Source organism: Hyla sarda, chromosome 5 (genome assembly GCF_029499605.1).
Source record: "Hyla sarda isolate aHylSar1 chromosome 5, aHylSar1.hap1, whole genome shotgun sequence".
Classification (NCBI taxonomy): domain Eukaryota; kingdom Metazoa; phylum Chordata; class Amphibia; order Anura; family Hylidae; genus Hyla; species Hyla sarda.
In genome coordinates, this window is record NC_079193.1 from 38,333,052 (window position 1) to 38,357,547 (window position 24,496).

At 42.8% G+C, this 24,496-nt stretch overlaps 1 protein-coding gene across 5 annotated transcripts in view; it reads left to right on the forward strand.

The window, feature by feature from the left end:
• Window positions 1–24,496, forward strand: part of ARMC3 (armadillo repeat containing 3) — a 91,452-nt gene that overhangs the window by 39,764 nt on the left and 27,192 nt on the right. For 3 of the 5 annotated variants that reach the window (XR_008843866.1, XM_056519280.1, XM_056519281.1), the window contains exons 9-12: window positions 636–788; window positions 871–976; window positions 13,491–13,523; window positions 19,088–19,337. Coding sequence is in view for 4 of the 5 variants with exons in the window: in XM_056519280.1 (XP_056375255.1) it covers window positions 636–788; window positions 871–976; window positions 13,491–13,523; window positions 19,088–19,337 (542 nt within the window). In the remaining variant the exon portion in view is untranslated. The remainder of the gene's footprint in view (window positions 1–635; window positions 789–870; window positions 977–13,490; window positions 13,524–19,087; window positions 19,338–24,496) is intronic. The other 2 variants (XM_056519282.1, XM_056519284.1) reach the window with 1 other exon arrangement.

Sequence of the window (24,496 nt, forward strand, 5' to 3'; positions counted from 1 at the left end):
TCCCTAGTTGGCTTCCATTACTACCACTTTTGAGACCTCTATGTCTTGGAGATATCAAAAGGTTCATATCTGACAGTCTTCCCCTATTCTCCATGGCCGACATTTATCATTGTCTTTAGACTGTTTTTTGTGTATACAAAAGGCGCAAAAAAAAGTGCAAGCAGGGTTTATTTGCGCCTTTTTTGGTTTAAACATTTCTGCTGATTTTGAGTTGCAATCCACTGATTTTTGCTATACACATGATATAAAAGGGTTTTATGAACTGCGTCTTTTTGTGAAAAGGTGAAAAAAAGGCTCAAAGCCACTCAAAAGTCTCTAAAACTACACCGGCCAAGACTTAGCTTTTTGGTGTATGCGAAGAGATACATTTCAGAAAATGTTTACCTGTACAAAATGTATCAAATGCTGTGCACCCACAAGCGCAAATTCAGAAGTGTGAATGGGAGTGCGGAATCCCATAGAAGTCTATAGGCTTTAATTTGAGGCGAAATTCCGCAAGCGGAAATTCTGCCGTATGAATAGACCCTTTGACTAGAACTCAGCTCCTTCTGCTCTATAACACACAAGTTGCACTGCATTTCCAATATGACAGGTTCCCTATGATGTTTAATGTGTTCCTTTCTTTTGTTTACCAGCTGAAAACAGAAAATTCTTCCATGAGCAAGAAGCAGAGAAAACTCTAGTGGAGCTGCTGGGATCGGACAACAATGGGGTTAAGGTGGCTGCTTTGCAAGCTATTTCCATGTTGTGTGAAAATCTGGCCAGCAAGGACGTGTTCAGTAAGAACGGTAAGTGCACAAAGTGGGAACCTTTATTGAGCCATAGAGAGCACTCGAGCCGCCCGGCTAATAATATGGTGTTTTCCTATAGGAATTCTTCAGATAATTAATTTATTGAGCAAAGACAATGCAGACGTCCAAGAAGCTGCCGTGTTTGCTCTGGCAAATCTTATCACTGGCTGCCCTAATAATCCCGGGTAAGTATCACCCTAGAGCTTCAGAAATAGAATGGGGCTGGGGGTTTATTGCATTTGAACCCAGAGCACATGGACCCCGCAATAGACAGAATTCCCTTAATGCGCTGCACTTGACGTCTGTGACATTTGCTTGACCTTTTGTCTGTGTGATGTTAGGATTGACCTTCTATATTAGATATTAGGTACCGGTATTGCATATATTCTGCTCCTATACCACATGTCACAGGAAGGAACAGTACGTGATACGGGTAAGAAAGCCTAAACTCTGTGAAACCAGGACAAAGAAACCTGGAAAAACGATTCATAGTTATCAGTGAATTATTTATTCATGCTGGAATAGGTGGTTTTTATAAGTTTAAGGAAATGTTTATAAACTATGCAAGATCTTTGTTCTGCAGATTCCAGGTTATTTTGGTCAGGATTTTGTAGCCAAGACCAGGAGTGGGTCTGAAACACAGAAAAGGTGTAAATCTTCCCTTTATAGCTTTTTCTTTGTCCGTTCTCCACCTGGTTTTGGGATCAAAATATTGAACTACATGTGAAGCCAGACACAGAATGATATGTTAATATTCTATAAAATTAATACTCACTCCATAGTATTAAGAAGAAAAATGGAATAAAAGAGAAATTATATATATATATATATATATATATATATATATATAGATATATATATATTGTATGTACAGTACATATAAAGCCTCCTTCTTCCGAGGTGTTTTTGGCAATTTAGAAATCCTATAGAATAGCCTATGGAGAAATGACAGACATGAAGCCTTATTTAAAGCATAGTACATTTTCATAAAAAGACACGTAAACCCTAAAATGTCACATTAATACAATTCATTTTTACTATACACTTTTAACTAGTATCTAGCCACGCTTTAACATACAAAAATCGCTCTACAGAAACATTGTTAAACGCACTTAAAACTAAAAGAACATAAAAAATTATACGCAAAATAGTTTGCCAAGTTTTCCCCTAGTACACATCTCTGAACTTTGCTCCATTCAGCTTTCCCTTAACCCTAACCAGTCTCCCCAGCCTCTAAAAAACACCGCCACAGCAGGATGCTGCCCCCACCATGCTTCACTGTAGAGATGGTATTGGACAGGTGATGAGCAGTGCTTGGTTTCCTCCAGACATGACGTTTAAAATTGAGGCCAAAAAGTTCAATCTTGGTTTCATCAAACCAGAGAGTCTTGTGTCTCACAGTCTGAGAGTCCTTTAGAAGCTTTTTTTGCAAACTCCAAAAGGGCTTTCATGTGTCTTTTACTAAGAAGATGCTTCTCTCTGCCTTGCCATAAAGTCTAGATGGGTGGAGGCTGCGGTGATGGAAGAAACTTCCAAAAGGTCAACCATCTGCACACAGGATCTTTGGAGCTCCGCCACAGTCCTGGTTGTTCCAGACATCTTCCATTTAAGAATTATGGAGGTCACTGTGCTCCTGGGAGCTTTCACTGCAGCAGGAATTTTTATTCATAGCCCTCGTGCCTCCACACAATGCTTTCTCTGAGCTCTACAGGCAGTTCTTTCCCATTCTTGGCTTGGTTTTTGCTCTGAAATGCATTGTCAGCTGTGAGACCTTATATAGACAGGACTATGTCTTTCCAAATCCTGTCCAGCCACTCGAAATTTGCCTCTGGAGATTCTGATCAAGGTGTAGAAACATCTCCAAGATGATCAAGAGAAATGAGAGGAGCCAGAGCTACATTTCAAGTGTTATAGTAAAGGGTCTGGATACTTATGTTCATGCAAAATTTTAGTTTTTCATTTTTAATAAATTTCCATACATTTCTAACATTTTATTTTCCCTTTCTCATTATGGGGGATTGAGTGCAGATTGATTGGGGAATAATTTTTTATAGCACAATGCCACAACATAACAAAATGGGAAAAAGTTAAAGGGTCTAAACAAATTTTGAATGCATTGTATGTAGATTCCATTTCTTTTGTTCCAACAACTCAATGGTAAAACTTGGTGCCTTAGCTCCTTATAGATAATATCTGTTGTACATTGTTGACCCCCGTTGACCTGATTTGACTTATAATGCGGGTGTGAAATACTGACCAAATAAGCATCATGGCCTTAAACAGCAAACCCTCCAGATGGAGAGTAATAATACCCAACAATGTGCATTACAGCTTTATATTAGTAAACTCCAATCTCAAATTCTTGTTTATCTAATATCACAACCCCTTTAGCAAAACAGTAAGATCTGAATTAGTCACTGAAGGGTTAACAAAAACCGATCAAGACCTGAGAATTTCACTTAATTTGTGTAAATTGTCGGATCTGGATGTGATTTTTAAAAAATATATTAGAACCTTACTGCCATCTATTGGTGGATAGTCATAATACCGTACAGCACGGGTGAACACTCGTCAATTTTTTTTTACCAAGAATTTGGCAGATACAGGTCCTTGCCTTGTCTTCTTTTAGACATGTCTTATATCTGTAACAGTGTGGCCAACATATTGGGTTTCATAGTGGTTTTCTTCAGAGATGTGATTTACTGACCCCCTGATATATATATATATATCAACTGGCTCCAGAAAGTTAAACAGATTTGTAAATTACTTCTATTAAAAAATCTTAATACTTTCAGTACATATAAGCTGCTGAAGTTAAGTTGTTCTTTTCTGGCTAAGTGCTCTCTGATCACTCCTGTCTTGGGAACTGTCCAGAGTAGAAGCAAATCCCCAGAGCAAACCTCTTCTACTCTGTGCAGTTCCCGAGACAAGCAGAGATGTCAGCAGAGAGCACTGTTGCCAGACAGAAAAGAACAGCTCAACTTCAGCAGCTGATAATTATTGGAAGGATTAAGATTTTTTTTAAAAGAAGTAATTTACAAATCTGTTTAACTTTCTGGAGCCAATTGATATATAAAAAATTTTTTTTTTTCCTGGAATACTTCTTTAATGCTTCAGGGAGGCAAGATGTGTAACAGGGCCGCTGACATGTATCATTTATAACACTTGTCTTTTAATATGCAGCGGACAGTTCTTTTTGGTCCCTGTAAGCCAGTGTTTCCCAACCAGTGGGCCTCCAGCTGCTGCAAAACTACAACTCCCAGCATGCCCAGACAGCCGTTGGCTGTCTGGGCATGCTGGGACTTGTAGTTTTGCAACAGCTGGAGGCACCCTGGTTGGAAAACACTGCTGTAAGCACTAAGGCCCTGGTATGACTGCAGTCTCTGCACTTTCCATAGTTACACCCAGAAAAAAAAAGGAAAAAATAGAACTGCAACCAATACAGCGCTCTGGCATAAGAAACCAATATCCAGTGTATTGTAGTTGAGGATTTATAGCCCAAAACAATAAATGCATTTTCGGAGACTGTGTCTCCTTCATCAGATCGACAAAACATATACCTTACACCTATGTTTGTTAGCTTTGCAAGGTTTTTTTTTTTAATGAAAATCTGCAATAGTTATGTGGTGACTATTATGTGTAGAATAATTTAAAGGGGTACTCCACTGGAAAACATTGTTTTTAAATCATCTGGTGCCAGAAAGTTAAACAGATTTGTAAATTACTTTTATTTAAAAATCTTAATCCTTTTAGTACTTATCAGCTGCTGTATGCTCCACAGGAAGTTCTTTTCCTTTTGAATTTCCTTTCTGCCTTTCTTCCTTTCACAGTGGTCTCTGCTGACACCTCTGTCCATTTTAAGAACTGTTCAGAGCAGGATAGGTTTGCTCCTACTCTGGACAGATCCTAAAATGGACAGAGGTGTCAGCAGGGAGCACTGTGGTCAGGCAGAAAGGAAATTCAAAAAGAAAAGAACTTCCTGTGGATCATAACAGCAGCTGATAAGTACTGGAAGGATTAAGATTTTTTAACAGAAGTAATTTGCATATCTGCTTAACTTTCTGGCACCAGATGATTTAAAAAAAAATGTTCTTATGTTGGGTTTGATGAGCATATAGCAATGTATGCAGATGATAAATTGTTGTTTGTGGACAAAATACACAAGTCCCCTCCTATTCTGATGGCTTTTGGGGAGTTTTCAGACCTGCAAATGAGCTGTTGCTAAATATTTGTGTCACATGCACATCATCAGTTATATACATTTGATCCATTTGACTCCCCCAGTAATGACTGAGATGTTTAACGCAACATTGTTAATGAAGTGTAAAGTCTATCATAAAGGGAAGACACTTATTATGTTTGATAAACAATGGGATAGTCTGGCTGTTTTATGGGGAGGCATGATGGGATTTTGATTAGGGCTACTTGGGGGGAGGGGGGGAGTGTGGCATTGTTACATAGTGACATGCCTCACATTAAGGTGGACTTTCGCTTTAGTATGACCATACTTGATTTACTGATGGGGAGTTAAAAGACCCTTTTCTTTGCAGTCATAATTGGGTGGGTAAGGGGGTGGGTTAAGGTGTTTAGTTCTGGTTGTCATAGATTTTGTACTGACAATAAAGAAATGAGTATTCCCAGATTGAGTGATTATTTTTTTTATAGTTACATAGTTTAAAAGGTTGAAGAAAGATAGGAGTCCATTAAAGGAGATCTGTAGTGCTCTGAACTTTATCCCTTATGTGAAGGATAGGGGATAAGTTTTAGATTGGGGGGGGGGGTCCGAGTGTTGGGGCCCCCGCGGTCTCCTGTACGGGGCCACGGCAATGTACAGGAAAGGGGGCGTTCCATCCCCACATGACGCGGCAGCCGGCACGCCACTCCATGTATCTCTATGGGATTCATGGAGGGGCGTGCCGGCTGCCGCGTCATGCGGGGACAGAACTCCCCTTTCCTGTACATTGCCGCGGCCCCGTACAGGAGATAGGGGATAAAGTTCAGAGCAGTACAGATCTTCTTTAAATTCAACCATTAAACCCACTGTGTTGATCCAGAGTAAGGCAAAAAAAAAAAAAACACTTATCAGGCTGAAGCCAATTTTCCCATAACAGAGGTACAATTCCTTCCCGACTCCAATATGGCATCAGAATAAATCCCTGGATAAACATTTTGTCCACATAAGTCTAGTATTCATAATCTATAATATTATATTTTTAGAGAAAAACATCCAGGCCCCCTTGAACTTGTGTATTGAGTCAGACATCACAACATCATGTGGCAGAGATTTCCATAGTCTCACTGCTCTTACAGTAAAGAATCTCTGTCTGTGATGATGGTGAAACCTTCCTTCCTCTAGACGTGGAGGATGCCCCCTTGTCATGGTTTCTGGCCTCTGTACTATCCATTCATATATTTGTACATTGTGACGTATTTTCTCCAAACAAAATAACCCCAAACTGATAACCTGTCTTGGTCCTGTAATCCTTCCATACCATTAATTATCTTTGTCGCCCTCCCTCCTCTGCACCCTCTCCAGTTCAGCCATGTCCTTCTTATTATATACAGGGGCTTAAAAATTGGACACAATACTCCATATGTGGTCTGACCATTGCTTTATACAGAGGCAAAACTATGTTCCTGTCACAAGCCTCTATGCTTATCTGATACATCCCATGGCTTTGTTAGCCTTGGCAGCAGCTGCCTGGCACTGATCACTAAGTTACATTTACTGTCCACCAGTACCCAAAAGTCTTTTTCAATGGTAGCTTTACCTAATGTCTTATTATTTCGCACATAATTGTACATTTAGTTTTTGCGGCACAAGTGCATAACCTTACATTTATCCACATTAAACTTCTTTTGCCATGTCTGTGCCCAAGCTTCCCCAGATCCCTCTGTGATATTATATTGTCCTCCTCTCTGCTGATCACCTTATCCAGTTTAGTGTCATCTGCAGATATTGAAATTCTACTCTGTAATCCCTCTAGAAGTTAATTTATAAACATATTAAAAAGAAGTGGACCTAGTACTGACCCCTGCGGTCCCACTAATAGCTGTTACCCAACCAGAGTAAGTTTTATTGAGCCCCATCCTATGCTTCCTATGACTGAGCCAGTTGCTAACCCATTGATGTTATACAGACAGATGTTTTTGTACATAGTGACTTTATATGTGCACTTATGCCCTATTCATTGTTCCCTGTCAGTCGGAGATGTGAGATCCCACAGGCTATCAGAAAAGAATGGTTGTAGTTTTACAATAGATGGAGAGACAGTGTACAGCTTTGCGGTATACATAGTCATCATATACTTCCGATGTGTGGTTGTGTGATATTTTTCTTCCACTCCTCGCGTCGCACTTTACCTTTGGTAATGAAGAGCACTCCATCATCTGGGGGGAGATTATTAGAGGACCGCGATTCATTTGGATTCTTGGAGAGTATTAGCCGAAGCTCATTCTGCAGATAGGATTTAGTGTATAATGGACGTTTGTGATTAATCACCATATTACAGGGCAGCACATTAATTAACATTGATAATTTGTCATCTTCTGAATTTAGACCGGTAATTAAATGGCTCATTTTAATACCTGGGAGCTAAATTTAGTCACTATACTGTAGAACTTGAAGGAAAAAAAATAGTTTGTGCTATGTTGCCAAAAGGTATTCCTTTGGATAGCTTAGGCCTAGGTAAAATGGTGGTTTTGATGACTATGACCACTCTTAAAGTTGGCCATACATTTTCAGTAACTCTCTCCTGACCTTCCCATACATTTGCCACTGCTGTATGTTCATGTGATCTCTATATGGAGGGTAGAAGTAAGCCGCAGACATCTCTCCCAGAACAATATCATCAAGAAGTAAAAATCCAGCATAACCAACCCTTACCATCAGCATCATCTGTCAGTAGATAGTCAGGAGGCCTCCATAAATCTTAGACAGTCAGTTGAATCCACTACAGATGATGGGTTTAGCCTACTTTAGCTTAAGGTGTATGGGCACCTTTATCCTTGCATGGTTAACTTTTTTAGGGCCCAAAGTATGTGCTCAATCACTCAGGTGCATAAAAAGTGCACAAGGATGTGGTCTGTCACAAGCCCTCTATTGAAATAGATGGCTCCCATCTGGGCAGGAGTGCTCAAACAATGGTGCAGGATCAATGTCTTTCCTTTGCTGAAGCTTAGAAAAAAACAGAATAGCTGCTGACTTCTACCTGGGCTGCCACTGCACTAAGGAGAACAAATACTGGTTGGTGTGTCTGAATTCAGGGAGCTGTGGAATAGCTGGTGAGTCAAAAGGAATGTGGATCTATTATAACATCTGAGGTATAGATCATGCAGACTTGGATTTGGCCCTAACCACTGTCGCTACCTAGTTGAATGAGCCATCCTAAACGGCGACCCCCATCTCGGCAACTGTTCCTCCACTGAACTAAGTGCATGATGTCAAGAAGCATTAAACAGCCCATTTCAATAACACCCGGTCAAAAACAGTGTCAAATCAGAAGACAAAGTGTTAACAGGAGTAAGCCAGAGGGTCAGAACCAAGAGGGCAGTATAGTTCAAAATCAGAGACAAAACAGATTCAGGACAAGCAATGGGTCAAAGCTAGAGAGCATTAAAGTACAAAGTCAGCGAGCAGAAGCAAAGTCAGGGAACAAGCAAAAGGTCAGGTCACAAGAGGTTAGAACAAATAGGGGAATGCAAGGAAACAGGAACCCGAGTCTCATGACAATCTGCAATCACGGGCACAGACTAGAAACACTAGGCAGTTTAAATATGGGAGGTGTGGGTGCCAGTGTGAGGCTGATTGACTCAGCGTCCACACCTTCTCACTGGCCAGGCCACCTCACTCACTAAACAGGGCCGTCAACAGGACAACAAGAGATGCTGTGACCACCTCAAGGTAGGAATTGAGAGGGCATTTAAGCCTAGGTGAGGTGGGTATGCACTGGGAATATTGGGGAAAAAGATATGAAGTAACTCCTCTCTATTGGAAGTGACAATGTTTTATAGTGACACACAGGTGACTCTTCACAATGACATGCTGGCTATAGTCATAGTAGCTAAAGATTACTCCTAACAGGAAACTAATCTTCATGAAGTTGCTCACAAAAATAAAGAAAAAATAGATATAGGAACAGATAAAGGGACATATAGACAGATCAATTGACATAGGGTCAGATAAAGGAAGATAGGGACAGATCAAGGAACATAGGGGCAGATCAATGGACATTGGGACAGATCAAGAGACATTGGGACAGATCACTGGACATAGGGACAGATCAAGGAACTTAGGGACAGATTAAGGGACATAGGGAGAGATTTAGGGACATAGGAACAGATTGAGGGACAGATCAAGGGAAATATTGACAAATCAAGAGACATAGGGAGAGTTCAAAGGACATAGAGACAGATCAAGGGACATAGGGACAGATCAAGGGGCATAGGTGACAGATTAAGGGACATAGGGACAGATCAATTGACATAGGGTCAGATAAAGGGAGATAGGGACATAGGGGCAGATTAATGGACATAGGGACAGATCAAGGGACATTGGGACAGGTCAATAGACACAGGGACAGATCAAGGAACTTGAGGAACAGATCAAGGAACATAGGGAGAAATCAAGGGACATAGGAACAGATTGAGGGACAGATCAAGGGAAATATGGACAAGTCACGGGACACAGGGACAGATCAATTGACATAGGGTCAGATAAAGGGAGATAGGGACAGATCAAGACACATAGGGACAGATCAATGGACATAGGGACAAATCAATGAGCATTGGGACAGATTAAGGGGCATAGGGACAGATCAAGAAACTTAGGGACAGATCAAAGGACATAGGGAGAGATCAAGGGAAATATGGACAAATCAAGGGACATAGGGACAGATCAAGCAGTTGCTTTGGAGCCTTTGGAGAGAGGTGGCCCAGCCTTGGTTGCTCTCATTACTTTTGCTCTTCTTTCTCCAGGGAACTGCTTTGTCAACAAATGAAGGAATAATGGTATCGATCTAAAGTTCATGGAAGACCCGGGGAAATAAACACCAGGCCTTACTACCTCAGGGGGCATAATCAGGCACCATAGTAGGAGGCCCATTTCTATCCTTGCTATGGGGCCCTGTTTCTTATATATATATAAACCACTTTCTCTTCAGTTTCCTACACTGAACTTGGTTTACTCCACCTGAAATCTATTGTGTTCCTTGGAAACTTCAAAAAATAAATGTAAAGTCAAATAGTAAGAAGTTTCTATAAATATACCATATGTTATTGAGGAGGAGAGGTTTAGCGGTATTGTTATTACTGCTATTCCCATAGTGAGCTACAGAGCTGTAAAAGGCAACTCTATTTCCCGTATAATGAAACATTTATAGGCCAAGATGTTACTACTCCGAGCCATCTAAGATTAATACACAAGGTCTTGTTTACTTTGATAAATCTTCTTATGAAGTCTGAGGTCAGGCGTTTAGTGCAGGGTAATAGCCGGAGCGCTTCCTTCCACAGTCATCATTCTTCAAATTTATTTATTTTTTTACGTTCCCTCAGTTCATTAGCATTTTTAAGTACTTTTAACATCATGGATATTTTTTTGCCCAAAAGTATACAAAAAAAAACGGCTACGTGTGACTTTCCTAGAAAATAAAATATAATCTTTAGACTACAGACTGGACAGAATGTTTAACTTAGAGCAGTGTTTACCAACCAGTGTGCCTCTGGCTGTTGCAAAACTACAACTCCCAGCATGCCCAGACAGCCGTTGGCTGTCTGGGCATGCTGGAAGTTGTAGTTTTGGAACAGCTGGAGGCACACTAGTTGGGAAATGTTGCCCCTAGGGGTAAGTGATGCATATTGTGTCCTGGGTTCAAATGCATCCAAAGTCTATACCTGCATGTAGTTTGTTGTGTGCTTGGAAACTTCTTCCTGGAAATACCCACAGGCCGCATTCACACTGGCCTATTTTTGCACCTATATTACTTATGCAAGTGCGCGGCCCTGGTGACTTGAACTGACAGCTGTTTAAGGGGTACTCCAGTGGAAAACATTTTTTTTTTAAATCAACTGTTGCCAGAAAGTTATACAGATTTGTAAATTACTTCTATTTAAAAATCTTAATCCTTCCAGTACTTATCAGCTGCTGTATGCTCCACAGGAAGTTGTGTAGTTCTTTTCTGTCTGACCACAGTGCTCTCTGCTGACACCTCTGTCCATTTCTGGAACTGTCCAGAGCAGGAGAAAATCCCCATATCAAACATATGCTGCTCTAGACTGCTCTGACTGTCAGCAGAGAGCACTGTGGTCAGACAGAAAATAAATTCAAAAGGAAAAGAACTTCCTCTGTAGTATACAACAGCTGATAAGTACTGGAAGGATTAAGATTATTAAATAGAAGTAATTTACAAATCTGTTTAACTTTCTGGCACCAGTTTATTTAACAAAAATGTTTTCCACCGAAGTACCTCTTTTACACCCACGGTCAGACTTGGACTTACAGCTGTAAGGCCATGTTCAAATGGCCAAAAATGTGCGGAATGTCCACATGGAAGACATGTGAGGACATTCCGCACATTTGAATAATCCGGCAGGTGCTGGGACCACTCAGAAATGTGCTGTCTCATAGACGGCAATGCATTTTCAAGCAAAATAATCCAAAAAAATTAGAAATGTCTATTCATTCTACCGACGCTGGAATTGGCATTTCCACTGCATAAACATCTGCAGCAAAAATTCCATCATGTGCACAGTGCGGCAAAATCTCACTGAAATCATAGAGACTCTCCTGCAATGGAATGTGCAGACATTCCGCTGTATGAAGATAGCCTAAGGGTATGTGCACACTACCCAATATCCGTCCGGAGAAGTTCCAGACAGACGTTCCGTGTGCAGCTGATGCAGACAGAATGAATTGCGAACTGTGAACTGTGAACTTTTCAATGTTTCTGCAGATTCCGCTCGGAAATGCATTGCCATCTATGAAGACGGCGCATTTCCAAGCAGACCTAGTGCTGCTGAATCATGCAAGTGTGCGGAATGTCGGCCTGTATTTTCCGGGTGGACATGTTAACATGGCCTTAAAGGGATTTTCCAGGAAAAGAAAACTAGAGATAATTTCTTCCAAAAACAGTGCCAACCTGTCCTCAGGTTGTATATGGTATTGGAGCTCAGCTCCATTGAAGTGAATGGGAAAAGTTACATGAGCACAGGGGTGGAACAGTTTTTTGGAAGAATTTAGCTCTGGTTTTCTATTCCTGGACAAACCCTTTAAAAGGGTTGGGCAATAATAGGGTTGGGCAAGGTTAGAAAAAAATACATAGGGACATATTGAAAACTTCGTTTGCATTCGCACTACTTTTTACAGAGTTTCACGCCAAATATTTAGTACGAAACTTGGTAAGAAGTGGCAAGAAAATCACACACTATTTTCTTAAAGGAGTTTAAATAAATAAAAAAATCTAAAGTTTACGTGACGCGCTCCAGTTTTGCAAAAGTGAACGTGGTGTCAGATATAGTCTGGGTTACAGGACATTTTCAAAGACTCATGCTCAGGTTTACATGACAATTCTGGCACAAGGTTCACACTGCCTTTGTAATTGTGGGAACATGTAAAATTTTTAATATTTATTCATTTATTTATTTTTAACATTTTTCCAATACGATTTATGGCATTTTTAAACTTGACATTGCAAAATACTGCTAAAAGCTTTTTCAAATTATACTTACCGGTATTTATTTTTTAATGGGGTCCAAACATACCATTTGGTGCAGCTTACTTTGAACTAAGGCAAGTTTGGCTTCTTGGCTTTTGCAGTACTGTTATGTGTCACTAAAGCTATAAAAATTTGTTGAGAAAAAAAAAACAGCACTATTAAAATGACTGTAACATAAATTACACAGGTTATTTTGTTCCTTTCAGTTTTTTTTGTTTGTGCTTTTTTGAACAAGCACCATTCTTGTCCATGGGCTTTATCTGGTTTGCAGCCTAGCACCAAATATACATTACTTAAAGGGGTATTCCAGCTGTAGACATTTTATCTCCTAGCCAAAGAACAGGGGATAAGATGTCTGATCGCGGGACCCCCTGCGATCTCGGTGCAGTACCCGGCATTCTGTGCTGGGCTGCTGCTCCAATTTCGGAAACCTTTGCGTTTCCGGGATTGGAGATGTGACATCATGCCACGCCCCCCTCGTGACATTATGCCATGCCCCTCTCATGATGCCACGTCACGCCCCCTCAATTCATGTCTATGGGAGGGGGGCGTGACGACTGTCACGCCCCCTCCCATAGACATGAATTGATGGAGCTTGGGATGACATCACAAGGGGGCGTGGCCTGATGTCACGTCTCCAATCCCCAAAAAACTGAGGTTTTCGAGATTGTAGCATAGAATGCAGGATGCTGCCCCGGGATCGCAGGGGGTCCCAGCGGCAGGCCCCCTCCCCGCGATCAGACATCTTATCCCCTATGCTTTGGATAGGGGATAAGATGTCTATGGCTGGAATACCCCTTTAAGATATCCACCTCTGTGAGATTCGTACAAATCCCAACATGCTTTATGTTCACATTAGTCTACTTCTTTTTCGCCAGGATCTTTTTTCACATAGAACAGTAAAATACCACAGCATGCTGCAAAATTCAGTTCCATCAAGAAACAAATTGCTTAATAGATTCTTCTTATTATTATTATCATTAGGCAGATTATTGGGGCGTGGACACACATTATTCCTTCTGTAAGTAATGTTTATTCAAATAGCTTTATTGTATTTTTGAATGTAATAATATATGTTTGGATGAGGCAAATAAATTTTTGTATACGTGGCGCAGAGAGGCATGCGAACACCTCGCAGGACGTCTTGTGCGTAAAAGCTTTTGCCCTAATAATTACCTCGTCCTTTCACATGGGAGCCGCATCCAGTCTGATGCCAGAGAAGTCAGACAATGGGACCTGTCATTTACATTTGTACCCACATGTAGGAGCCGCGCTCTCTTCTCTGTCTATGTTTTGTTTAAATGTTACAATGATGAATGTATTAAATTGCTCCTTTATGGGTTATGTATAGTTTGGTATTTTGGAGTGCTACCTACTTAATTCATCAAGCATTATGCATATTAAAAAAAAATAGGAGAGATTTGGGATTTTTCTTTTCTCCAGCAGTTCAAAGAGACTCAAAATTAGTTTTTTCCACCTATACTTTTAGTCGTTTTCTTTATTCTCTCTCTTTTTTTTTTTTTATCAACTGGTGCCAGAAACTTAAACAGTTTTGTAAATTGATGTCCAATAGGAAAAAGAAGCGGGGCACTCACCAGACCTTGAATGCAGATAGACTTTATTGACCGGATCGATCAAAGGCACATCAGGGGGGAGATGGTACAGACAGGGGAGTGTAACTTAGAGACGCGGGGGTATCCTCTCGGTGACGGACCGTTGCACGCCAAAGCGCTTCTCCAGACCAGGACTGGAGAAGCGCTTCGGCGCGCAACGGTCCGTCACCGAGAGGATACCCCCGCGTCTCTAAGTTATACTCCCCTGTCTGTACGATCTCCCCCCTGATGTGCCTTTGATCGATCCGGTCAATAAAGTCTATCTGCATTCAAGGTCTGGTGAGTGCTCCGCTTCTTTTTCCGATTGGACATCTGTTTATACCGTCTATCAGCGTAGCAGCACCTGTATGTACCTCCAGCAGTTGCAAGGGGAGAAGTCATCAAGGGTCCCAGCCTTTCCCGTCCTTTAGATACAGAGAGTGGTGCCGAGCTTCCTTTGTTATATACAGTTTTGTAAATTACTTCTATTAAAAAATCTTAATCCTTCCAGTACTAATTAGCTGCTGAATACTACAGAGGAAATGGTTTTCTTTTTGGAACACAGGGATCTCTGCTGACATCGTGACCACAGTGCTCTCTGCAGACATCTCTGTCCATTTTAAGAACTGTCCAGAGTAGGAGAAAATCCCCATAGCAAACATATGCTGCTCTGGACAGTTCCTAAAATGGACAGAGATGTCAGCAGAGAGCACTGTGTTCTAAAAAGAATACCATTTCCTCTGTAGTATACAGACCCTAAAAAGTACAGGAAAGATTAAGATTTTTTAATAGAAGTAATTTACAAATCTGTTTAACTTTCTGGCATCAGTTGATTTAAAAAAAAAAAAAAAAGTTTTCCATGGTAGTACCCCTTTAATGTTTTGCCAAGATGTACAACATATAAACATTTTTTGATTTTGACAGTGCCCATTTAAGGGCTCATTTCCATCACATCGCACAGCCGTTTGCGCAAAGATTTAAAAAAAATGTACAAACAAAGCTGTGTAAATACAATGATAAATTCAGCTCTTAGTCCTTCCATTAAAGGAGTACTCCTGGTTCCTAAGGATAGGGGATAAGTTTCAGATCACAGGGGGTCCAACAGCTGGGACCCCCTGCGATCTCCTGTATGGAGTTCCTGCCCGCCTGCCAAATAGTGTGTTTTGACCACCGCACGAAGTGACAGCTGACACTCCTCCTCAATGCAGCGCTATGGGAAAGGCGGAGATTGCTGAATGCAGCGTTCCGTCTCTGCCATAGAGTTGTATTGAGGGGGCGTGTCAGCCGCTGTGAGGTGCACATTTGCGCCCCCATGCAGACTTGCGTCCGCTCCTCCCCCAACTCTCCGAAGATTTCCGAAGGTAGAGCTGGGGGAGGGCAGAGCAAGGGGAGAGAGGAGGTACACGCCCGCTCCCTCATCTCCCCTGCCTGAGCTCGGTAGGACGCAGGTCTGGACGGGGAGAAAAAAGCCAGAGCAGGGGGGAGAGAGGAGGAGCAGGGGGAGAGAGGAGGAGCAGGGGGAGAGAGGAGCAGCACGGGTTCCGCTTCCCCCTCTCCTCGGAGGACGCAGGTCTGCACGGGGAGTAAGAAGCCAGAACAGTGCTCCTCATCTCCCCTTGCCTGAGCTCTGTCGGTGTTTACTGAACAGAAGGATGACAAAGTGCACGGGCTGGGGATTCAGGGACTGGGAAATAAATCTCGGACTGGGGATGATTTCTATGTGTGAAAGGGGGGGAGGTGCACTGACAGACCATACATGCTTGGATTTGTAGTTTTGCAACAGCTGGAGGCACACTGGTGGGGAAGCACTGAGTTAGGTTCTGTTACCTAACTGGGTGCTTCCTCATCAGTGTGCCTCCAGCCGTGGCCAAACTACAACTCCCAGCATGCACTGATAGCTGGAGGGCATGCTGGGATATGCAACAGCTGGAGGCACACAAATACAACTCTCAGCATGTCCAGACAGCCATTTGCTGTTCGTGCATGCTGAGAGTTGTACGGCACAGTGATCTCCAAACTGTGGCCCTCCAGATGTTGCTAGGCAAGTACTCACCTCCTGGCTCCCAACAACAGCACAATCGCTGCCCGCCACCAGTAGAGGAGGATCGCCGCACGCAATCGGTAAGGGACCTCCACCGCTGCTCACATCACAGTTCCCCGCTCTGCCCGGACTACCGTGGGTGGGCAGAGCGGGGGAAGTGAACTTTAATCCTTGTACCACCTCTCCGATCTGCTATTGGTCGGTCGCTTCTGACCAGCCAATAGCAGAGATAGGAGGGGTGGCACTCCTGCCACCTCACTCCTATCACTTCAGGGTGATCGAAGCGGTCTTGGACAGCCCCAAACACCCTTATTTACTGGGTCACCTGAGACCCATATGACCTGGAATCGCCACAAATCTCCGGTCTGAATTGACCAACATGGGGGGGGCTCAGGAGCCCCCAAGGCATTGGCACTGGATGCCTGCTGAACGATTTCAGCAGGCGTTCCGTTCACCGCCGGGTTACCGATTGTGACCGGAAACCCTGAGGACGTACAGGTACGCCCTTGGTCCTAGACAGGTTAACGATTTAATCTAAAACTCCACTTGCAGAATTCTGCAAGTGTAGATTTCAATTGGCGGCTGCCGTCAAAATCGTTTTCCCCTCCTTCTCAATTTCCCCTGGATGAAGATTTACATGCTACAGTGTTATTTCTCCTGTACGTCCCTCCTAACATGATTTTCTCTCAAAGCTGCTGTGCAATGAATGCTGACATTAAGGCCACGTTTAAAACCCTGTGCATCTCTGCTTCCCTGTATGAACCCCGTGCATCTCTGCTTCCCTGTATGAACCCCCTGCATCTCTGCTTCCCTGTATGAACCCCGTGCATCTCTGCTTCCCCATATGAACCCCGTGCATTTCTACATCCCTGTATGAACCCTGTGCATCTCTGCTTCCCTGTATGAACCCTGTGCATCTCTGCTTCCCTGTATGAACCCCGTGCATCTCTGCTTCCCTGTATGAACCCTGTGCATTTCTGCTTCCCTGCATGAACCCCGTGCATTTCTGCTTCCCTGTATGAACCCCGTGCATCTCTGCTTCCCTGTATGGACCCCGTGCATTTCTGCTTCCCTGTATGAACCCCGTGCATCTCTGCTTCCCTGTATGGACCCCGTGCATTTCTACATCCCTGTATGAACCCTGTGCATCTCTGCTTCCCTGTATGAACCCTGTGCATTTCTGCTTCCCTGCATGAACCCCGTGCATTTCTGCTTCCCTGTATGAACCCCGTGCATCTCTGCTTCCCTGTATGGACCCTGTGCATTTCTACATCCCTGTATGAACCCTGTGCATCTCTGCTTCCCTGTATGGACCCCGTGCATTTCTACATCCCTGTATGAACCCTGTGCATCTCTGCTTCCCTGTATGAACCCCGTGCATTTCTGCTTCCCTGTATGAACCCTGTCTATCTCTGCTTCCCTGTATGAACCCTGTGCATCTCGGCCTCCCTGTATGAACCCCGTGCATCTCTGCTTCCCTGTATGAACCCCCTGCATCTCTGCTTCCCTGTATGAACCCCGTGCATCTCTGCTTCCCTGTATGAACCCCTGTGCATCTCTGCTTCCCTGTATAAACCCTGTGCATTTCTACGTCCCTGTATGACTCCTGTGCATTTCTGCTTCTCTGCATGAACCCTGTGCATTTCTGCTTCCCTGCATGAACCCCGTGCATTTCTGCTTCCCTGTATGAACCCCGTGCATTTCTGCTTCCCTGTATGAACCCCGTGCATCTCTGCTTCCCTGTATGAACCTGTGCATTTCTGCTTCCCTGTATGAACCCGTGCATTTCTGCTTCCCTGTATTAACCCCGTGCATTTCTGCTCCCCTGTATGAACCCCGTGCATTTTTGCTTCCCTGTATGAACCCCGTGCATTTCTTCCCTGTATGAACCCTGTGCATCTCTGCTTCCCTGTATGAACCCCGTGCATTTCTTCCCTGTATGAACTCCGTGCACTGCTCTGGCATCTTTCTCCCCGTGCAGACCTGCGTCCTCCGAGGGGATGGGAGATGCGGGACCTGTGCTCCTCCTCTCTCCCCCTGCTCTGGCTTTTTTCTCCCCGTGCAGACCTGTGTCCTCCGAGGGGATGGGAGATGCGGGACCTGTGCTCCTACTCTCTCCCCCTGCTCTGGCTTTTTTCTCACCATGCAGACCTGTGTCCTCCGAGCTCAGGGAGGGGAGATGAGGGAGGGGGCATGTACCTCCTCTCTCCCCATCCTCTGCCCTCCCCCCAGCTCTAGCTTTGGAAATCTTTGGAGAGCTGGGGGAGGAGCGGATGCAAGTCTGCACGGGTCGCAAGTTTGCACCTCACACCGCCACTTCGTACGGTGGTTGTACACGCCCCCCTTATACGGACTGACAGGGCCCTGTACGTGAGATCGCAAGGAGTCATCCCAGTCATCGGACCCCCGCAATCTGAAACTTATCTCCTATCCTTAGGAAAGAGGATAAGTTTTCATATCCCAGAGCTCTCCTTTAAACTATTTTTATCAAATCAACTGGTGCCAGAAAGTTAAACAGATTTTTAAATTTCTTCTATTAAAAAAAATCTTAATTCTTCCAGGAAATATTAGCTGCTGTGTGCTCTAAAGGAAGTTGAGTTGTTTTCCAGTCTGACCACAATGCTCTCTGCTGCCACCTCTGTCCATGTCAGGAACTGTCCAGAGCAGGAGTGGTTTGCTATGGAGATTTGCTCCTACTCTGGACATGGACAGAGGTGTCAACAGAGAGCACTGTGGTCAGACTGGGAAAAACTACACAACTTCATCTGGAGCATGCAGCAGCTGATAAGTACTGGAAGGATTCCGATTGTTATATAGAATTAATTCACAAATCTGTTTAACTTTCTGGCACCAGTTGAGTTGAAATTTTTTTTTTCTACCGGAGTACCCCTTTAAGGTATGGACTGTAGTAACTCATGCTATTTTATATTCCTTTTTATCTCTTAAAATCAGAGTGTTGGTAGAAGCTGATGGAATCGATGCCCTGGTTAATCTTTTGACGGATAAGAGAGAAGGAGTGATCGCCAACACGTGCACAGTTCTTACCAACATGGCTGCTCAGGAATCTCTCCGGCTGGCGATGCAGAGTCACGGTGTTATGCCGGCCCTTGTGGCTACCTTGCAGTCAGCCAGTAATTTGGTGCTCAGGAAAGCCATAATAACGGTGGCTTCCCTGGGATGTGATGCTGAAGCCAGAACTGAGGTAAGGTTTTGTTTTGTTTGTTTTTTTATTCAAAGGGGTACTCCGCTGCTCAGCGTTTGGAGCAAACTGTTCTGAACGCTGGAGCCGACACCGGGAACTTGTGATGTCATGCCCCGCCGCCACAATGCAAGTCTATGGGAGGGGGCGTGACGGCTGTCACATCCCCTCCCATAGACTTGCATCGAGGGGGCGGGGTGTGGTGTCATGAGGGGGCGGGGCTATGACATCACAAGCTCCCAGCGCCGGCTCCAGCGTCCGGAACAGTTTGTTACAAACGCTGAGCAGCGGAGTAACCCTTTAATAAAACAAGCCCTCATTGGTTAAATGTACCGTATTCAGTATGCATTGTATTCAGTAAATGTTGCCAAAACAGTTCATGTTCTCTGCTGTCAATCTAGCGGCTGGATAAGATGGATCATTACAGACAAACTGGTTGCTATGGATGCATTCTAATCATTGTTAAATTGGGTTGTCAAGCAGCACATCCTTAATTATGAATCTAGATTAGTGTTTCCCAACTGGGATGCCTCCAGCTGTTCCAAAACTACAACTCCCAGCATGCTTGTTTTATTATTATTATTATTATTATTATTATTATTATTATTATTATTATTATGTTTTTCACATGTTCCTTGTAAGTTTACAATCTCGGTTAACCTGGATGACATGACCCATGTATGTATAAATATATAAATTGCAGGCCTCATTCACACCCCAAATTTGCATGAGGTTTCGTCACAGGAGCGGAATGGGGTCTGGTAAGGTCAATATTACTCCTTTTTCTTATTTTATTGCATTGTCACTGAATAGTTAAATGGGAGTTTACACCCATTTGACTAGTCAGTGAAAATACAATAAAATAACAGAAGGAGTTATATTGACCTTACCAGTCCCCTTCCGCTCCTGTGACGAAACTTCCTTGGTCTCTAGTCAATCCCTGCTTGCTAGGCTCCAGTGATGATGTGGCGTCTGCACATGACCACTGCATCCGGTTACTGGGGTCACCCCAGGGGTATTGCTAGAACTGGAGGAATTTTCTAAGTGATGTCAGGGAATTTTTAAGTGATGAGTATTCCTTGTTTTCTTCTATAGGGTGCCTCCAGCTATTGCAAAACTGCAACTCCCAGCCTGCCCAGACAGCCTTTGGCATGCTGGGAGCTGTAGTTTTGCAACAGCTGGAGGCACACTGCTTGGGAATCACTATTTTTTTACCATTTACAGTCAGCTATTTGACACAATAAACATCTCCAGACCCAATTCTTTGAATGGTGAAGGTTTATAAGCATGTTCTGTGACCTGTTTCATAGGCCATTCTACGAGGAGGGGGCGGCTGAGCTCCTATTGTCTAATCTATCTACTATTGTCACCTCTCACTGCAATGCTGTACAGATCACTTTCCAGCATCCTCCTCCTTATCATCACAGATAGATCAGGAAGTTTCAGCTTAGTTTTAAGCCTAATGATGAGAATGGAAATTGCAAGTTTTCAGGATTATTTTAAAATGTAGAAACTGTAGTAAAATTGAAACTTAGAAAAAAAACATGACCAAAAATCCTTAAAAAAATATGTTTAATATAAATCTTGATTTAAACTATAGGTCTCTTTCAATAAATGAACTTCCTTTATATAAAGCAACGTTTCCCAATCAGGGCGCCTCCAGCTGTTGCAAAACTACAACTCCTAGTATCCCAACTAATCTTTGTAAACATGCAAGAAACCTCTGAAAAACAAAATAGTAATAATAATAATGATGATGATGATGATGATGATGATGATGATAAAAACAGTACTGTAATTAGTTTATCAGTCTAGATTTGGGAGTTGTATATTTGCAACAGCTGGAGGCACCCTGGTTGGGAAACACTGATACAGAGTATAAGTCTCCATCTTAAGATGGAGTTCAAACCTTTGAAATGAGAAAATGATGAAGATGATTAACAGGATCTCACAGTATAGGAAATCATTGCCGCGCATTAAAGCCTGTCATGGGGAAGATTACCTTTTTAAATCAATCACTGTTAATGTGTTATTGCCGCCAATGATGGCCGGCGCAGGTCGCTATTAATTCTATACATTTTACGCTGTAAAATGACACTTCTAGTCTTTCCATATTAACTATATTTTATGTATATTACATTTCGCATACTATATCTGATTAACACAAAGGCGAATGGCGGAGAATGATTTATAAAATAGATAAAGTATAACCTAATATTTGCCAAAACTATGTGAATATGATAAAAAGGATTGTATAGACCAGACCGGGAATTAGAGATCAGTGGGGGATCAGTCAGATCAGTACCCCATTTTGTAGTTTATCTTACTAGCCATCAACTTTAAGCAGTGTTTCCCAACCAGTGTGCCTCCTGCTGTTGCAAAACTACAACTCTTAGCATGCCCGGACAGTCTTTGGCAACAGCTGGAGGCACACTGGTTGGGAAACACTGACTTAAAGGGATACTCCCGCACTTAAACTTATCCTATCCCCTATCTACAGGGTGGGCCATTTATATGGAGACACCTTAATAAAATGGGAATGGTTGGTGATATTAGCTTCCTGTTTGTGGCACATTAGTATATGTGAGGGGGGAAACTTTTCAAGATGGGTGGTGACCATGGTGGCCATTTTGAAGTCGGTCATTTTGAATCCAACTTTTGTTGGTTCAATAGGAAGAGGGTCATGTGACACATCAACCTTATTGGGAATTTCACAAGAAAAACAATGATGTGCTTGGTTTTAATGTAACTTTATTCTTTCATGAGTTATTTACAAGTTTCTGACCCCTTATAAAATGTGTTCAATGTGCTGCCCATTGTGTTGGATTGTCAATGCAACCCTCTTCTCTATATACTGCTATATACTACTATATACACCGCAGGAGAAATGCTAGCACAGGCTTCCAGTATCCATATACACTGCTATATACTACTATATACACCGCAGGAGAAATGCTAGCACAGGCTTCGAGTATCCGTATACACTGCTATATACTACTATATACACCACAGGAGAAATGCTAGCACAGGCTTCCAGTATCCATATACACTGCTATATACTACTATATACACCGCAGGAGAAATGCTAGCACAGGCTTCCAGTATCCGTATACACTGCTATATACTACTATATACACCACAGGAGAAATGCTAGCACAGGCTTCCAGTATCCGTATACACTGCTATATACTACTATATACACCGCAGGAGAAATGCTAGCACAGGCTTCCAGTATCCATATACACTGCTATATACTACTATATACACCGCAGGAGAAATGGAAGCACAGGCTTCCAGTATCTGTATATACTGCTATATACTACTATATACACCGCAGGAGAAATGCTAGCACAGGCTTCCAGTATCCATATACACTGCTATATACTACTATATACACCGCAGGAGAAATGGAAGCACAGGCTTCCAGTATCTGTATATACTACTATATACACCGCAGGAGAAATGCTAGCACAGGCTTCCAGTATCCATATACACTGCTATATACTACTATATACACCGCAGGAGAAATGCTAGCACAGGCTTCCAGTATCCGTAGTTTCAGGTGCTGCACATCTCGTATCTTCACAGCATAGACAATTGCCTTCAGATGACCCCAAAGATAAAAGTCTAAGGGGGTCAGATCGGGAGACCTTGGGGGCCATTCAACTGGCCCACGAAGACCAATCCACTTTCCAGGAAACTGTTCATCTAGGAATGCTCGGACCTGACACCCATAATGTGGTGGTCACCATCTTGCTGGAAAAACTCAGGGAACGTGCAGCTTCAGTGCATAAAGAGGGAAACACATCATCATGTAGGCCACTGGATATGAGAAATTGCTACATGATGATGTGTTTCCCTCTTTATGCACTGTAAATAACTCACGAAAGAATAAAGTTATGTTAAAACCAAGCACATCATTGTTTTTCTTGTGAAATTCCCAATAAGTTTGATGTGTCACATGACCCTCTTCCTATTGAAAAAAAAGTTGGATTTAAAATGGCCGACTTCAAAATGGCCGCCATGGTCACCACCCATCTTGAAAAGTTTCCCCCCTCACATATACTAATGTGCCACAAACAGGAAGTTAATATCACCAACCATTCCCATTGTATTAAGGTGTATCCATATAAATGTCCCACCCTGTACATCGGAGGCACACGTAAAAAACCTATCCCCTATTCAGAGGAAAGGGGATTTGTGCCTGATAGCGGGGTGTCCGACTGCTGGGACTCTCTATGATTTCTAGAACTGGGCCCTGACTCTTACCGCTGCATGTAGTGGTGTGTCTTCATGCACAATCTGCGCTAGTAAACTCCTTTTTGGGGGGGGGGGGGGTTATACAGTATACAGCCAACTATATAGATGGCTGTATACTGTATAGAGTGAGCAGAATGATCACTTACCCACCTTCACTCCTTATCTGTCCTGGTCCGGTGTAGCCCTCCTCTATTGATGATATCACTACAGACAGGAACGAGAGTTGGTAAGTGAGGCTCTGTTCACATTGTATGTTTTTTGCATGCCTTTTTGGCAGTGTTTCCCCAAATAGGAAGCCCCAATCTGTTGTAAAACTACAACTCCCAGCATTCACAGATAGCCTTTGGCTGGGAGTTGTAGTTTCGTTTTATTTTTCGCTTTGCGGCATTTTTACCTTTAAAAAAAACAAGTGGAAACTGCACAGAAGCTACAAAGAATTTGAAATCCTCCAAAGTTTTAAATGTGCATTGCCAGAACAATCTGATTCCAGTAGTAACGCAATATATTGGTTGACTAAAAAATCCCCCAATATATTTGTGTAGGTTAACTATGTCAGTATTTCCCAACCAGTGTGCCTCCAGCTGTTGCAAAACTACAACTCCTAGCTTGCCCGGACTGCCTTCGGCTGTCTGGGCATGCTGGTAGTTGTAGTTTTGCAACAGCTGAAGACACACTGATTGTTAAACAGTAGTTTACAGTGTATTCCCACCCTTGTGTCATCAGAAAGTGATCTATTGTTTAAAGGGGTATTCCAGGAAAAACTATTTTTTTATATCAACTAGCTCCAGAAAGTTAAACAGATTTGTAAATTACTTCTATAAAAAAATCTTAATCCTACCAATAATTATCAGCTGCTGAAGTTGAGTTGTTCTTTTCTGTCTGGCAACAGTGCTCTCTGCTGA